We start from the raw sequence: 18,214 nt of genomic DNA, 5'->3' as shown, positions 1-18,214 counted from the left end.
TAATATCTGGAATTAGCACATTCCATGATTCATGGTGAGGGCAATTTTCCAAGGCCCAAGGTTGCCCCCCTTTTCCTTTTGGTGTGGAGCAAAGTTGTTGCTGAAATGGCTCTGAACAAAATGGAGTAACTTAGGGAAGTTTGCTGAGCCAGTTCACTAATGAGCAATCTTCCATGTACCATGCACTGTTTGCACCAGTCATGAATGTAAGGGATCATGTTTGTACTAGTTACAAAAGTCAGTTACAGAAATTAAGGACATTGTGTGCACCAGCCACAGGACTTTTCTCCCTCTGGCCTGGGTGGTGATGGCTGCAGGTCATCTAGAGTTCACAGAGATGTGATGACAAAAACAACCAGCACAAACTGTTTTGAAACAGCTGTGGCTGGCCTAGTGCCTTCTAGAGCTGGAGTTGCACTTCAGCATCTGGAAGCTATGGTTACCATGCAGCTTCTTCAAGGCCTCCATGGAGTTTTCAGAGTAGCTGTACTGGCATGAAGTCTGGCAGGCTACTGGGCTGTTATTCCTTCTCTTAAGGCAGCTGGAGCATCCAGGGAAAGATCTATTAGGGAGTCATATTGCCCTAGGCCCCTAAAAGCTTACTTAAATGAAAAATAAACAAGACGGGGTACTTCTAATGAAGACATCATTAACAGTATTTAACAGGGCTCTGACAATACTTAATTCCTCCCCCAATGCCCCAGGGAGACATGGGTCCACCTAATCTGTTTCACTACCTGAATATTCTAAAAGGTAATGAAAAGAATGAAGCAGTTTTCAAAAACAAAAATTAAAAAGCAAGCTAATCTCCTAATTCAGGTTCTGGTTAGAAAGTGAAGAGATAAGGGCCAGGTGTGGTGGCTCACGCCTTTAATCCCAGCACTTGGGAGGCAGAGGCAGGTGGATCTCTGTGAGTTCAAGGCCAGCCTGGTCTGCATTGTGAGTTCCAGGCCAGCTGGGGCTACAGGGAGACCCTGTCTCAAAAAGACCAAAAAAAAGAGAAGAAATAAACTGCATGACTCCCTCATAAAGCAGGCAGGTCTACTTGTTAATAAGGAAAAAATAAAGGCCAATGAGATGGTTCAGCTGGTAAGGACGCTGTATGCTGAAAACCTGATTTTGATCCTCAGAACGCTTGTGATAGAAGGAGAGAACTGACTCCTTTAAATTGTCCTCTGACACATGCGCCTACATAATAACACAGTAAGTAGATAAATTAATACTTTTAAAAAGAGAAAGAAAAAAGTTTAAATACTTGAATTTAAGAGACAGAATTTAATTTTTTGAGGTGCTGTGGATTGATCCAGGACAAATGCTCTAGCACTGGACTGTACCTCCAGCCCAGAATATACATTTTTTAGGTTAAAAACACTTTTAAAATACAAAAAAAAAAAAAAAAGTATGTGAAAAAAGCTGTGTGTGGTGATGCATCCCTATAGTCCCAGTACTCAGGAAGCAGAGGCAGGTGGATCTCTGTGAGTTCAAGGCCAGCCTGGTCTACATAGTGAGTTCCAGGACAGCTGGGGCTACAAGGAGACCCTGTCTCAGAAAGATGACAAAAGAAAAAAAAATATAATTAGCAGTACAAACCAAGGTCCTTTGTTTGCTTGGCTGATTGCACAGTGCTGGGAATCAATATTATAATGCATGCTAGGCAAGCACATTATACTGAGCTACAGCCCTAGCCCCTAAACCAAAGGTTTCTCTAAGAATTTAATTTCTAAACTAAAAGGCCAAAGTGAAGATGAAATGAATGTTGAGTTTTAGGAGGATGTAAGTTATGCTCATTAGGAAGCACTGGATTTCTCCTTAATTATGTACAAATTAGCTATAATATCATGATTAACTGAAAATGTTATACTGTGGACCACCAGCTCTTTAAAACAATTTATTTTACAGGTATGAATATTTTGCCAGCATGTATGTAAGTACACCCGTGTGGTGCAGTGCCCAAGGAGGCCAGAAGAGGGCCTCAGAACCCCTGGATCTGGAGTCACAGATGGTTGCTAGCTGCCCTGTGAGTGCTAGGAACCAAATCCAGGTCCTCTGGGAGAGCTTACTGTTCTTTCAAATTTTAGGAAAATGAAAATGAGTGCCTGTAAATGTACACACACGGCAACTAACAACTGTCCATAACTCCAGTTCCAGGGGATCTGACAGCCTCTTCTGTCCTCCGTGAGCATTGCATGACATGGATGCACTTACCCACATACAGGCAATACACGCATACACTTAAAAAAATAAAAAAAATTTTTTTTTAAATTATTTGTTTTTATTTCATGTGTATGTGTGTTTTGCCTGGATGTAATTGTACCCATGTTATACACTGCCCATGGAGACCAGAAGAGGGTGTCGAATCCCCTGGAACTAGAGTTACAGACCATTGTTAGCCACCATGTGGGTGCTGGAACCAAACCCATGTCCTTTGGAATTGCAGCCAGTTCTCCTAACTATTGAGCCATCTCTCCAACCCCCACTTAGAATTATTTTAGTAAGAATATTTAGATTGATTCCTTTTGGATTCAGAAGGAATTAAGATATGCAACATAATTTTATATTAGTTAACATTTCTTTTTTCATTCTGACTCAAGATTATTTTTGGTATTATGTACCAGAATAAGCTTGATCATCTTAGAGAGTAATTTACAGAATGTTTTAAGTTAATTGCAGTAACTTTAGATGAGGCCACACTTTGTATGGTGCAGTAATTGTAGTTAGCATTCTTGGATTGTTACTGCATTTCACATGTATTGTGTGTTTTTTGTTTCGTTTTATCTTTTTTTTGTCTTTTTGAGACAGGGTCTCCCTGTAGCCCCAGCTGGCCTGGAGCTCTCTATGTAGACCAGGCTGGACTCAAACTCACAAAGATCTGCCTGCCCCTGCCTCCCAAGTGCTGGGATCAAACGCGTGCGCCACCAGGCCAGCATGTATTATATATTTTATCCTCAATGCTACTCTGAGATAAAAGTAGTTTTGTTGACCCCATTTTGCTAGATGAGAAAACTAAAGCTTAGAGGTATTAAATAACTTGACTAAAACATTACCACATCTTAAATCTAGGCCATGCTTAAGAGCTAAGCAGTTCACTCCATAGGTTGCTGTATAAGCAATTGCAAATGGTGGGCTATTTAATATATAAGAAGGTATCATTTAGCCCGGCGTGGTGGTGCACACCTTTAATCCCAGCAGAGGCAGGCAGATCTCTATGAGATTGAGGCCAGCCTAGTCTATATAGCTAGTGCCAGGCTAGCTGAGGCTTCAGGGAGACCCTGTCTCAAAAAGACCAAAAAAAAAAAAACCCCAAAAAGTATCATTTATAATGAGACTGAATTGGAAAGTTGCATGTTCCTCATTTTCTTTCTCTTTCAGTCATCTCTTTTAAGAGGTGAGATTTTAATTTCTAGCTACCTAAAATCTTAGCATAAATTGGACATCTATAGATTAACTTATGTTATTGATGCTATATTTTTTTAAATGTATAATCTCATTTCAAGGTCATAAAGTCAGCTCATACAAAACCTTAAAGTGGATGGGGATGGTGATACATCCCTGAAATCCCAGCACTTGAGAAGTGGAGGCAAGGAAGATCAGGAGTTCAAAGTCATCCTCTGCTATGTAGTGTTTGAGGCCAGCCTGGGCTACATGAGACCCTGTCTCAGATACAAGATAAGCATGGAGAGCATCAACTCTACTTTCCTGTCCTCTAGCTTCCCTTACCTCGGTCATAAATGTTTTTATTAGTTTATTTTTCCAACCGTTGCTTCTTTATGCAAATATAAGAAAAATAGTGTTTTCCCTTTCAAAAGTGCATTTTCTACAAAAACAATCTTTTTCTTCTGATTTGAGAAGAAAACTCTCGAGTTTATTTCTGTGTGAAGGTAATTATACACTGCAACTGGCCTGTCTGTCAGAGGTTGTCTTATTTTAAATGGGTGACTTGTACCAGATTGCAATTAATTTGAAAATTATTTTTGTTGGGGGTATTTTGGAGTTTTTTTAGGGCCTGTCCTCAGTCTGTCTATACCTAAGATTATAGACCTGTTTACTGTCCTTGCTGCCACAGTGACAGCCACTGCTGTGGCTGTCCTCCTCACCACCCTTTTTGAGACAAGTCTGCTTATGTATTCCATGCTGGCCATGAACTCATGATCTCCCTGCAGATTCTATCTGGAGTGCTGGGATTACCATAAACTTTCCTTATTTCTTTTTCCATCATTAAATTTTTTTATTCACTTGTTTATTTTGTGGTTTGGGGGATTAAATCTAGGGCCTCATACATTCTAACTACATATTTCTAACACTGCGCTACATTCCTAGCCACAGACGCAATCTGATGATTACTTCAGTCAAGTCCATTGGTAACTTCTTTTCTTCTTGCTTGCAGTTGCGGCAGTCCCAGTCCTACTGCACTGACACAGAGTGTCTTCGGGAGTGTAAGTACCTGTGGAACAGCAAGAGGGTTGGCTTTGGGGTTAGAATTGAAGGACAAATGATTGAAAAGTTATTAGAAATTAGTTTTAGTATTTTGTTTGTTTTTTGAAGCCCAGGTTGGCCTTGAACTCAATATGTAGTTGAGGCTAGTCTTTCTGCCTCCATCTCCAAAGCCCTAAGATTATAGGCGTGTATCACTGTATCTGGCTTTAGTTTGGTAAATGGCTCTCAGTTACATATTTGCTGCTTATATATTTCCTTTTTTAACTCAAAAAAATTTTGACCTGCCTGAAAAACAACCTTGCCATTGGAGAAAATTAGAAAAATCACAGATACGAGAAAACCTTCTGAAAACTAGACGATAACTACCATTGACAACTGCGTGTTTATCTTACCAACTTGTTTCTCCATAAGTCTGTGTGTAACTGGGTCCTTTGACTGGCAGCACTGGATAGCCAGGCTGCCCCACAAACCCTTCAGCTTTTCCCTATCATGCTATTCGTGTCCACTGGGAGGTCTGAAAGCTTTGAGGCCCATAGGCTTCATTCTTTGATTCTTCGTTCTCATTACCTCATGAGTATGAGCAGTGGGGAGGTCTCTTCACACAGCTTTATCAGCAAGGGTGTTGGAAAATGAGAATCAGAACAGGAAGTTGGGTCCTTTGTGGCAAATGTAGTTGACAGACTGGGTGACCATTATGTGACACGACCTTTTTCAAACTCTGAGGAATAGCTTGAGAGATACATTGATGGGAACAAATAAACTACCATTTAAACCTGGTTAGTCTTGTACCTAAGATTTGAAGACGAGAATTATGATATTCATGAAATGGCCATGCCCGACATACATAAATTTTGTATGTGCCTGCAGAAATGAGATCACGTATGTGTTGTTTTTCATCATTTTATTATGAATATATCTGTCTTGGTTACTTTCCTTTGTGCTGTGACAAAATTCCTGACAAGCAATTTAAAGAAGAAAGGGTTGAGCCTGTTGTGGTGGTGCAGTCCTTTAATCCTAGCACTCAGGAGGTAGAAGCAGGCAGATCTCTGTGAGTTTGAGTCCAGCCTGGTCTATATAGTAAGTGCCAGGCCAGCTGGGGCTACAGGGAGATCCTGTCTCAAAAAGACAAAAAACAAAACAAAACAAAACAAAAGAAAAAAAAAACCCACAGCACTTGGGAGGCAGAGACAGTGGGGATCTCTGTAAGTTCAAGGCTTGCCTGGCCTACATAGTGAGTTCCAGGCCATCTGGGACTACAGGGAGACTCTGTCTCAGAAAAGACAAAAAACAAAACAAAAAAAACGGCTGGAGAGATGGCTCATCGGTTAAGAGTACTTACTGCTTTTTCAGAGGTCCTAAGTTCAGTCCCCAGCAGTCACATAAGGCAGCCCACAACCACCTCTCTGGGTACCTGAACCCGTGTGAACGTAACCACATATACATGTAACTAAAAGTAAAACTAATAGGGACTTGAGAGATGGCTCAGCAGTTAATAGCGCTTGCCATTCTTGGAGAAGACTTAGATTTGGCTCACAATTGTTTGTAATTCCAGTTCCAGGGGATCTGACACCTCTTTTGGTTCCCAGGGGCAACAGGCAAACTGTCATATGTATAAAATAAAAACAAATGAATCTTTAAATAATAATGATAAATCTTTTTCTAAATTACTGGGCTAGAGAGAGATGATTCAGTAGTTAAGAGCACTAGCTGCTCTTGCAGTGGACCTGGGTTGGGTTTCCCTACACAGGCATGGTGGCTAACAACCACCCGTGGCTCTAGATCCAGGGGATCTGACACCCTCATCTGGCTTCTGTGGGCATTGCATCCATGGGTATACTTACATGCATGCAGGAAAAAACACAGAAACATTAAATAAATAAATAAATATTGGACTTGAGGTGTAGCTTATTGGCTCTGAGTTTGATCCCCAGCCCTGCAAAAAGAATAATGTTTTTTGATTGAATAATAAACTATTATGGTAACATGCCAATGTTTAAGTGTTCCCTTATGTTGTAATCTTATTGCTGATATACTTTTTTACTATTAACAATATTTTATTTTGGTCTTTTCAAGACAGGGTCTCCCTGTAGCCCCAACTGGCCTGGAACTCGCTATGTAGACCAGGCTGGCCTCGAACTCATAGAGATCCATCTGTCTCTAGAAAAAAATAGTTTTTTTCCTTTTAGTTCTTAGCTGGGTCACATAAAATAAAATAGATTAACAGGAGAAAACGAGGTAGTTGGGTATAAGGATATACATACCTGTAGTCTTAGCATTCAGGAAACTGAGGCAGGAGTATCATAAATTGGAGGGCAGCCTAGGTTACATAGTGAGTTCCATCCCAGCCTGGGGCGCACAGCAAGACACTGTGTCAGAAAACCCAAAAAGAAAAAGGTGTTTATTGAAATGTGTGCAGTATTCACCATGGGAATACTTCACTGAAGTTTCACTGAAAAACAACTCAAAACAGCAGCTTAGGACTGTAGGTATATATAGCTCAGAGCTCAGATGTAGAGTGCTTGCCTAACATTTAATTCTCCCATCCTGCGAAAAGAAAAAACAACATTCTTTATGAAGCAGAATTGGGGTTTAATGAAGATATTTAAGTTTTATTGTATTTGTTTGTTTATTTGGGGGAGGGAAGGCATGTATGCCATGAATGAATGCAGAAGTCAGAGGACAACTTGCAGGTATTACTTTGGTTCTTCCACCATGTGCATTGCAGGGATCAGGGATCAGGAATCAAACTAAGATAGTCAGGCTTGGGGGCAAGTGCGTTTACCCACTGAATCATCTCGCCAACTCAATACAGATACAGATTTAAGCATAAGCGTTAAGAGAGGTGCTCAGAGAGAAAGGCAAGAAACACCCAGGAGCATGATGGGTATGGGCTTCTCAAAGAAGAGTCATAGAAAGTGACATACCCAAGGGGCATACAAACTCCTCAAGGAAGAGGCACAAACTTAGAACTCTTGTCGCCAAGTGTGGTAGTGCATACCTGTAATCTGAGCACTTGGAAGACTGAGGCAGCAGGGGTAAATTCCAGGCCAGCCTGGGCTACAAAGTCAGATCCTGTCTGAAAAATAAAACAACTCTTCATAGCATCTTCTGCAAAGAACAGTGAGTTTGTGGAAGACTAGAACTTAAAGGAAAAAGGCCATAGGCTTCCAAGGATGCGAAAGTGTAGGAAGGTAAATATATGGGAGGGAATTTATGGAGCAGGGTTTGTCTGTAGGTTTCTCTGATGGGATGTGTGGGCTGAGGAGAGGCTACAGCTGTCTTCAGTAAGAATTTATAGCCAGAGGCTGGAGAGATGGCTCAGTGGTTAAGAACACTTGACTGCTACTGCAGAGGCTGGATTCCATTCCTAGCACCTGCGAGGAAGCTAACAACTGTAACTCCAGTTTCAGGGGATCTAGGCATCAGACACACACATAAAAACACTCATACACATAAAATAAATAAATATTTTTTTAAATTTTATTTTATGGGTATGCGTGTATTGCCTGCATGTAGGTAAGTGCCCCATGTGGTGCAGTGCCCACAGAGGTCAGAAGAGGCTGTCGGATCCCCCAAGACTGGAGTTACGGACAGTTGTTAGCTGCCATGTGGGTGTTGGGATTCGAACCTAGGGCTTCTGCAAGAACAACCAGTGTTCTTAACTGCTGAGCCATCTCTCCACCCCCTTTTTGGTCTTTTTGAGACAGGGTTTCCCTGTAGCCCCAGCTGGCCTGGAACTCCCTATGTAGACTAGGCTGGCCTTGAACTCTCATGGATCTGTCCATCTCTGCCTCTGCCTCTGGAGTGCTGTGTTTAAAGGCATGAGCCACTACACCCAGCATAAATAAATCTTTTTTAAAAAAGAATTTATATCCAGTTATTAGGAAAATGGGGATAGGGAGTTTTTCTTTTTGCTATTTCTAAATTGCTTCTAGCTCAAAAATAATTTTTTTTCTTTTTTTTTTTTCTCAGAGCTGAGTACTGAACCCAGGGCCTTGCACTTGCTAGGCAAGCGCTCTACCACTGAACTAAATCCCCAACCTCCAAAATAATTTTTAATCACAAAAACATTATGGACATTCTGAAACTTCATTTACAGATTTCAAGGCTTTTGATAAATTGCCAAATTACATTTTTGTTATTTTGTAGTACTGGCTATTGAGCCTGGGGTCTTACACATGCTAGGCAAGCATTCTGCCTCCAACCTACATCCCCAGCCCCAAATTTCATTTACTAGTAGGTTAGTTGCTTGTATTTAACATCTCAGAAGACAAGCTGTCTTTCTGTGTGTTCATGTTCCTGCATACATGTGGATGTGGGAGCCAGTGGATGAATTCAGTGCCATTCCTCCTCAGGCACTGTCTGCCTCCACCTCATTTTTAGAGACAGTCTCTTGGTAGCCTGGGGCTTGATTAGAGCTTGGCTGGCAGACCAACCAGCCCCAGGAGCCACATGTCTGCAGTGCTGGTGCTCAGTTTTCTTATTTGAATTCTGAGTATCGAACTTCATGCTTGTGAGGCAAGTGCTTTGCCAACTGAGCTTTCTCTCAGCCTACTGATACACATAATCATTACAGGTTTTTATTCATTTATTTATTTTTGAGACTGGTTTCATGTAGCCTGGTTGACCTTGAACTTGATATGTAGACAAGAATGACTTTGAACTCCTGAATCCACATCCTAAGTGCTGGGATTATAAGTCTGCCATAGTATCTTGTATTGTGTATCTGAAATTGAATACAATAAAGTAGCATAAGAAGAGGAAGAAGAGGCACTGTCAGTTAGTTTTGTTACTTTGTGACCTGGGTGTCCCTTCCATTTCTGTAAATAGCATAACTTGAAGTAGAGGCTAGTGCAGTACCTAGTCTAACACAGAACATGTGTCTAAGTGTAGTGGATTAGCATACATAGGTAAAATGGATGTAAAAGCAATGGTAATTGGGCTGGAGAGATGGCTCAGTAGTTCAGAACACTGGTTGTTCTTGCAGAAGACCCAGGTTCGAATCCCAGGACCCACATGGCAGCTAACAACTGTCCGTAACTCCCATCCCAGGGGATCCAACAGCTTCTTCTGACCTCCACAGGCATTGCACGACACAGGTATACTTACCTGCATGCAGGCAATACACACACATAAAATAAAAATAATAAATAAAATTAAAAAAAAAAAACAGTGGTAATTTGAATGAGTTAAAAAAATGTAGTTCCGGTCTTTTCTTTTCTTTTCTTTTCTTTTCTTTTCTTTTCTTTTCTTTTCTTTTCTTTTCTTTTCTTTTCTTTTCTTTTCTTTTCTTTTCTTTTCTTTTCTTTTCTTTTCTTTTCTTTTCTTTTCTTTTCTTTTCTTTTCTTTTCTTTTCTTTTCTTTTCTTTTCTTTTCTTTTCTTTTCTTTTCTTTTCTTTTCTTTTCTTTTCTTTTCTTTTCTTCTTTTCTTTGTCTTTTTAAGACAAGGTCTCCCTGGAACTCACTATTAGACCAGGCTGGCCTCAAAGTCACAGAGGTTCCCCTGCCTCTGCCTCCCCAGTGCTGGGATTAAAGGCATGCAGTACCACATCTGGCAAAGTTCCCTCTACATTTTCTTTAAATATTTATTTATTTTGATATGTATGAGTGTTTGCATGTGCATATATATGAAACATACATTATATATGATATATATATCATATATAATGCATATCTGGTGCCTTCAGAGGCCATGTGGGTGTTGGCAACTGAATCCTGGTCTCCTGAAAGAGCAGCAAATGCTCATAACTACACAGGCATGTCCAGTTTCCCCTCCAGATTTATGTCACTTCTCTTAATCTTCTGTGTATTGGTCAAGTATTTACCTCAGGAGGTCAAGCTAAACCTGCTTTTCTAGTTGAAAATAATCTTATTGAACTCCTGTGGGAAAACAAGTGTTTATTACATGTGAGATAGTTGTGACTCTTGAGCCAGACCCACCTGTAAAACAAATATGTTTTTATTCCTGTAGGTAAAATGAAATGTCACTATTTTAAGTGGAAGGTAAAACTGGATGTCCCACCTTTGGGGGTGGGGTGTGTTTGTGTGTGTGTTTTATGTGTATGTGTACTTGTCTGTAGGCTAGAGGTAGACATCAGATATATTCCTCCATTGCTCTCCACATTATTTTTTTTTAGATCAGTCTTTTACTGCTCCTGGAACTGCTTCTGGAACTCACCAATTTGGTAATTCTAGCATAAACAAGGCATGGTGGTGTATGGCTATAATCCCAGGATCAGAAATGCAAGGTCAGCCTCTATTACATGGTGAGTTAGAGGCCAGCCTGGGCTCCATAAGACCTTCTCTCAAACAAACAAAAAAGCTGTTTACTCAATTAGTCATAGACAAACTGCTAGATAGATATAAAATAATTAAAACACAGACCAAAGGGTAAATGGTAGCGAAATATTTATGTTCCCAATCATAGAATCTTGATGAACTTTGGCATTAATCAGTGGATATGGTTTGGATTTTGAAATGTAGTTTTGATTGCATGGCTGCTAAAGGCGCTTCATGGTTTTTCTCTTTGATAATTCTCTGATATTTGTTATTGATTATTCCTTTCACTGAAACAACGTTTGATGTTGCCCTTTTTTTGGTGTGGTGTGTAGGTGTGAGCAGGTATACATGTGTGCTGGTGCAGATGGCCATGTGTGTCACATGTATGTGGAGGTCAGGTGTTATTCCTCAGGAGCTGTCAACCTTGTTTTTCAGATAAAGGGCCTCTCACTGGGATCTAGGGCTCACCAGTGGCTGGTGGTCAGTCAGTGAACTCTTGGGATCCTCCTGTCTCCATTTCCTTAGCCCACCACACCCAGCTTTTTCATATGGGTTCTGGGGATTGAACTCAGGTCCTAATGCTTACATGGCAAGTACTTTATTGACTGAGCTATCTCCCCAGCTCAACCCTTGACATTTCTAATGCTTAGCAAGTAATTTCCTGTCTTCTCTTGCTTCTAGATAAAGCTACTATTTACTATTTACGCTGAACCTTCAATAATTCAGTCTCCTTGGGGCTTTGAAAAATCTCTGTTCCTTATTTCCCCACCAGTTCCAGCTTTCCATCTACTCTGTCTTATTTTTGGTGGTTTATTCCCTTCTGGCCTCATTAACTCATTTCCTGGAGCTCTTTTCTTACACTTCCTTGATGATGTCCTCAGGTCTCATGACTCATTATGTGTGTGCTGATGGCTGTCTTCTGGTGCCTCCCCTGGGAAAACTCACAGGCAAAACCACCCACCATCTTCTGAACTGAACTCCTGGTAGTAACCACCAAAGCTGCTTTCCTTGCCATCTTTTCCCATAACAGTTTATGGTAGCTCTGTCCCGAGAGTTCAACTTGATCCCGCTTGGCTCTGGGGTACTCTACCCTCAAGATGTAACCAGAATTGTACTAATTCACATTGCCCTACTCTGCCTCCTTCCTGTTCGATGCCATCACCATCTTATGTAGCCTAATAAGTTCTTTTAAACATTTGTTTGATCTGTTTATTTGTATTTTATGAGTGTATTACCTGCATGTAGTTAGCTTCCATGTGGGTGCTGGGAACCGAACCTGGGTCCTCTGTAAAAACAGCCAGTGCTCTTAATAACTACTGAGCCATCTCTTCAGTCCCTGTAATAGGTTCTTGTTGGTTTTTTTGTCTTTTTTTGAGACAGGGTCTCACAGTGTAACCTCAACTGGCCTGGAATTCAATATGTAGATCAAGCTGACTTTGAACTTACAGAGATCCACTTGCTTGTGCTCTGATTAAAGGCATGCACTACAAGCTGGGGCTACAGGGAGAACCTGTCTTTAAAAAAAAGTTTGCTCTTAGCTCCTCTTTGCCTAAAACTCATAAGGGGGTTTCTGTTTGATATATAATAGAGAACAGGGTCCTTGATATGGCCTGTAAGGCCTATGATCTGTGGTTACTCCTGTGACTTAGTCTTTCTCTGGAGTCCAAACCCCATCCTGTTTCTAAACTTAGTTCATGCCTTGTGCCTGGTCCACATTAAACACATCCCACCAGCTACTGACTTGAGAAAACTAGTGGTTTCGTTTGCTAAAATATTCTTCCAGAATGTAGACCAGGCTATACTCAGAGATCTACCCTCCTCTGACTCCCAAGTCCTGGGATTAAAGGAGTGTTTACATTTTTATTGAAGGAGAGGGAGAGGGAGAGGGAGAGAGAAACTCGAACTCAGGTCATCAGGTTTGGTGGCAGGTGTCTTTACCCTCGGAGCCATCCTATCTGCCCTCACTCTGCATCTTGACTCGAGTCATTTTTTCAGTGATACCTTCTGTAGCCCCATTAACAAACATCTGTTGTTTTCATAACCCATTCCCCATTCTTTATGTTTTCTCCTATCTCCAATAACTGTATGGTTTACTTACAGATTCATGTCAACCTCCATTCTAAGCTGCTTGAGGACAAAGGTGCCTGGAGGCTAATCCGATTATCCTCCAGATTCCCAGCACCAAGGCAGCAATTCCTCTATCTCCCTGTTTCTGCTGGCAGTTTCCAAATCTCTGGATCTAACTCCTTGTGGCAAAGGTGCCTGGAGGCTGACCCTGTCATCCTGTAGATTCCCAGCACCAAGGCAGTCATTTTCCTATCTCCCCGTTTCTGCTGGCAGTTTCCAAATCTCTAGATCAAAATCTTGCCGTCTTTTAACATCGTCCTCTGTCTCCTGTGGTAGCTAACACAGGTTGTTCTCAGCATGTTTCTTACTACATAAGGCAGCCATGCGAAGTACATTTTTCTGTCCTTCATAGATCCACCTTTAAAGCTTTAAAGACACAGTTCACAGGTTTGTGAAAACTTGAAAAACATTTTTGGCTCTTTTTTTTTTTTTTTTTGGTCTTTTTGAGACAGGGTCTCCCTGTAGCCTCAGCTGGCCTGTAATTCACAAAGATCCGCCAGCCTGTGCCACCACCCCTGCCCATTTTTAGGCTCTTTTAAAAAGATTATTTCTGTATTTATTGTGGTGCTGGGAATGAAACCCAGGTCTTTGCACAACCTAGGCAAGTATTCTTAACCTTTCCATCTTTTTTCACCCAGGTCTCACAGGTCTCTTAGACTGACTTCAAACTCATTATGTAGCTCAGGCTGGCTTTGAACTCTTGATCCTTCTGCCTCAGCTTCCAACTTCTGGGGTTGTCACCTGTCATTATGCCTGACCTCTCCAAAACCTTTTTTTTTTTTTTTTGTCTTTTTGAGACAGGGTCTCCTTGTAGCCCCAGCTGAACTCATTATGTAGACCAGGCTGGCCTCGAACTCACAAAGATCACCTGCCTCTGCCTCCCAACTGCTGGGATTAAAGGCACGCGCCACCACGCCTGGCTATGTTGCATTTTTAATGCCTAAATATTGTTCCATCTCTGGTGGCTGTTGGTACTGCTTAAATTATGTCCTCTTCATCTGCTCATAGACTCTTTCTGAGTCTCCTGGACCCAAATTCACTTCCTACAATGGCAATTCAACAAACCAGAAGTAATGGCACATACCTGTAATCCCAGCAATCTGGACACAGACAGGAGGATCAGGAGTTTAAAGCCAAATGTGGCTGCATACTAAATGTGAGGCCAGTCTGGGGTACATAAAATCTCAATAAAAAGCAAAACAAGGACTGGCAAGATGGCTCAGTGGGTAAAGGTGCCTGCCTCCAAGATTGATGACCTGAGTTTGATCCCTGTACCCACATAGTGGAAGGAGAAAACCAATTCCCTCAAGTTGTCCTCTGTCCTCCACACATGTACCTTCGCATATATGTGCCCCCATACATATATACATGCTCACACAAAATGAATATGTACTTTAAAAATTAAAACAAATCAGACTAGATTATGACATTCCCTCTGTTAAAAGCTTTAGTGTCGGGGTTGAAGAGGTGGCTCAGGGTTAAGAGTGCTTACAGTTCTTGGAGAGGACCCAGGTTTGGTTCCCAGCATCCACATTGGGCAGCTAACAGCTACCTATAATTTCAGCTACCTGGGAATCTGATGTTCTCTTCTGGCCTCTGCAGGGACCCATACTCGCTTATACCCACACACATTTGACACATTTGAGGTGGTGGCATCACATTAAAGAAAATCTACCTCTTGCAGTCATTTAAAGCAAGAGCAAGCTTAATCTGTTCTGAGAACTGTTTCTTCTAATTTCTCTCAGAACTATTCTCTTTTGTTCTCTCCTAAAAAGTACCTCCTCTTCCAGACATTAGGCTTAAGTCCATATAAAATGTTATTTAGACAATTATTTCTCATTGATGATTTTTTTGCTAAGCAGAAAGTGCTGCTCAGATGTAAGACTTCAAATCTTGGTCTCCAATACTGTAATGCCCACCTGTAGCTAAGGGAGACAACCAGCTATTGTTCTAAAATGATGGTGAAATTTGTTTTCTCCCCCTATCTAGAAGCATTTGAGAGGGAACTGACACTGATTCTAGCCACTCCAATAGCTATCAGAGTGCCTGAAAACAAATCCTGAATCCATCACTCTCAAGTCCAGCCTTGGCAGACAAAAGAAAAGTGAGGAGGAACCCAATAGAAGGATGCTTTTGGAAGCTCTTGTCAAGAAATCCCATGGACTCTGATACAAACATTTGAAATTTGCCATTCTGACTTTTTTCTGGTTCCCTGTCTAGAAATCGTAATGCTAACTACTCTTGCCTTTGCTTCTCTTTCATATCCCCTATTTACCAGCCAAGGACCTTCTTTTCTCCCTACAGATAAGAGTTATGCAATTTGGGAGTCTTTTAGGTAGACCCACTGAAGGGGTACCCCAGTTGTCTCACTCTGTGTCCCTGTTCAGCATGAAAGAAGCCAGAGTGGTCTGCGACCTGATTCCCTGATTCCACAAGTTGGGTAACCTCTTCAGAGGATGGTGTGATAGGAATAAGAGGTAGGAATTGGCTAGGCTTATAGGGTAAAAAGACCCCAAAGAAGCCCAGCGTGGTGGCACACGCCTTTAATCCCAGCACTCAGGAGGCAGAGGCCAGGCGGATCTCTGTGAGTCTGAGGTTAGCCTGGTCTCCATTAGCGAATCCATGCCAGCTGCAGCTACAGGAAAACCTTGTCTCAAAAAGACCCCAAAGAAAAGTAGCCAGTTCCTTGGCTAAAAGTCAAAATGTCCTTGGGCCTCTTAGCAACATACTTCATTCCAAAGGCCAAAAATGTCAAAAGTGTTTGGGAGCTGTTATCCCTAAAAGATTTTAGGGTTACCTCTTCAGAGGGGGAATGTGAGAGTAGCAAGAAGCCCCACTAAAAAAAAGAAAAGAAGGGGCTGGAGAGATGGCTCAGCGGACAAGAACACTGGCTGTTCTTGCAGAAGACCCGAGTTCGAATCCCAGCACCCACATGGCAGCTAACAACTGTCTGTAACTCCAGTTCCAGGGGATCTGACAGCTGCTTCTGTCCTCTGTGGGCACTGCATGACACAGGTGCCCTTACCTACAAGCAGGCAAAACACACACATAAAATAAAAATAATAAATAAAATATTTTTTAAGAAAAGGGGAGGGGAGGGAGGAAGAAAGGAAGGACACAAAGTTGTCAGAAAAAAGTGATGGGGCGATATGGGAGCTGTTAGAGGGGAGGGAGTGGGCATGGATTTGATCAAAACACCTTTATGCATATATGAAATTCTCAGTATAAGTTTTTTTGAAAAGAAAAAAAAGAAATGAAAGAGAATGGGCAATAGTGCTTAGTTTCAGTCATTCCTTAAACATCCTGTTTAAGTTAGATGCTGGGGTACACCTAGTGCTTGTTACTCATTACTGCCTTTAAATTTGCTGTCAAGTCATGTCATGATTAAATATTAGCATCCAAATAATAAGTCTAAAAATAAAAGGATCTCCTCTTGCATTTATTGCCCAGCACATCAGAGTATGAAGAAGGAGTGATGAACTTTGTCTTAACGAATCCCTAACCAGCGTTTACAAGGGAAGAAGTTATTTTTCTGACCCTACTGACCCTGAACAGCACAGAAAACCACAAATGTCATCAATCTCTGCCCACTTGTTCCTTCCAACATTTGTACTTGATACATTGATTTCAATGTTATCTTTGTTTTCAATGCTGTTGCTGCCTTCGGGGGTGGTCTTAGGTCTCATTACCACAGCTCTTTTTATCTTAGTGTATGTGTTCATTACATCTAAGCTGAGATTGATTACATTGTTTTATTTAAAGGCTAGTTAAATTTAAACTGAATGCACAGTAGGAAAACAGATTGAATACATAGCTCTAAATGGTCTCAAAGCATATGATTAACTGGAAAATTTCAATTTGTGATTCCCAGAAAAGTTAATCCCACACACAAACACAAACATTTTTTTCAAATCTTAAAAAGAAAAAAAAGCTTTAGTGTCGCACCCCTCCCCATTACTCATGCAGGCAGTCCTAGTTGAAGACCTTCACAGCTCACCTCCCACAGTCCCCACATATACCTGGTGTGCTCAGGGCACTGCCATTCCAGTATTACAGTATGCTTCTCACCTTCTACTTATGTTTCCCCATCACTTCTCTAGCTCATCACCACCAGTCTTGTGGCTTGGTGCTGGGTTATCCTCCAAGGCCTCACTCACATTGTGTGGCAGTCATTTGTAGCCACTCCCTTTCAGACTTTGAACTTCTTCAAGGAGAAAGGGTACTTGTATTTGTACCATGTGCACTCCTTGTGCTCACTGTGGGGTGTTGTCTGTATTTGAGATGGTTTACTTGAATATAAAGATCATTGTTTCGTGTGGTCACAGTACTGCTGTTAATAGAATTAGTTGTATATGAGCTGGTTTCCACTTTCCTTGTGATGTCTCTCTACATTATACTCTCTGGAGAAACAGAAGCCAGTTGTGATGGCACACACCTGAAATCCCTGTGCTCTGAAGGCTGAGTCAGGAGGATCATGAATTTTTGGCTAGATTAGGTAGGCTAAGTAGTGAGACCCTGTCTAAAAAAAGTAAGGGAAAGAAAGAGCGTAGAACAAAGTTGTTCCCTCTACAAATAGAGAATTGTATGGAAACTAGCTTTATGATTAACTTAATTTTAGAGTAAGTAAGCTTGAAAACTGCAATCTGGGCTGAGGATAATGTGATACCAAAAACTATATGGCAAACTCCATAGGAACAAGTCCCCTCCCTTCACTGCTGTTCCAGTGCTGCTTTCCTTGGAGAACTACAGATGCTTGTATGAGTCTCGCAGGATCTCTCTCCCTCTCTTCTCCTTCGTCTTCTTACTGTCTAGCTAACAGCTTTACTGTTTTTATTTTATGTGTATAAGTGTTTTGCCTGCATGTATGTAAGTATATCCATATGTGCAATGCCCACAGAGGGCAAAACAGAGTGCTGGATTCCCTGGAACTGGAGTTACCGATGGTTGTTAGTCACCATGAGGGTGCTGGGTAACAAACCTGGGCCCTCTGCAAGAGCATTCAGTGCTCTTAATCACTGAGTCATCTCTATAGCCCCTCTTATTTTATTTATATGTATTTGTATGTCTACATATGTATGTGGAGGCCAGAAGAGGGAGTTGGGTCCCCTGGTGCTGGAGTTAAAGGTGAGCTGCCTATCATGGGTGATAGGAACTGAATCTTCAAAAGCAGCAGGTAGGTGTTCTTAACTGCTGAGCTATCTCCCCAGTCCCATGAAGTTTCTTCATGCCATCTCTTGTAACCAAAGACCTAATATATGTTGGTTTCCAAAGTTATCCAAAAGAAAATTTTTAATTTTTAAAAATTTTTATTTTTTTAAGAAAATCTTTAAATAAAAATTTATTAAGTTCAACCAAACAAAACCAAAAGTTTTAT

The 18,214-nt window shown here is 41.2% G+C and overlaps 1 protein-coding gene across 1 annotated transcript in view; it reads left to right on the top strand.

The window, feature by feature from the left end:
• The window catches only part of Smim14 (small integral membrane protein 14), a 126,156-nt gene that overhangs the window by 82,017 nt on the left and 25,925 nt on the right, over positions 1–18,214 (top strand). The window contains exon 3 of the mRNA XM_008833245.3: positions 4,385–4,433. Within this exon, the coding sequence (XP_008831467.1) occupies positions 4,385–4,433 (49 nt within the window). The remainder of the gene's footprint in view (positions 1–4,384; positions 4,434–18,214) is intronic.

This window comes from Nannospalax galili, unplaced genomic scaffold (assembly GCF_000622305.1).
Source record: "Nannospalax galili isolate Female #2095 unplaced genomic scaffold, S.galili_v1.0 scaffold236, whole genome shotgun sequence".
Taxonomy (NCBI): Eukaryota; Metazoa; Chordata; class Mammalia; order Rodentia; family Spalacidae; genus Nannospalax; species Nannospalax galili.
Note: the sequence above shows the minus strand (reverse complement) of the source record. Positions and strands in the feature narration are given on the sequence as shown.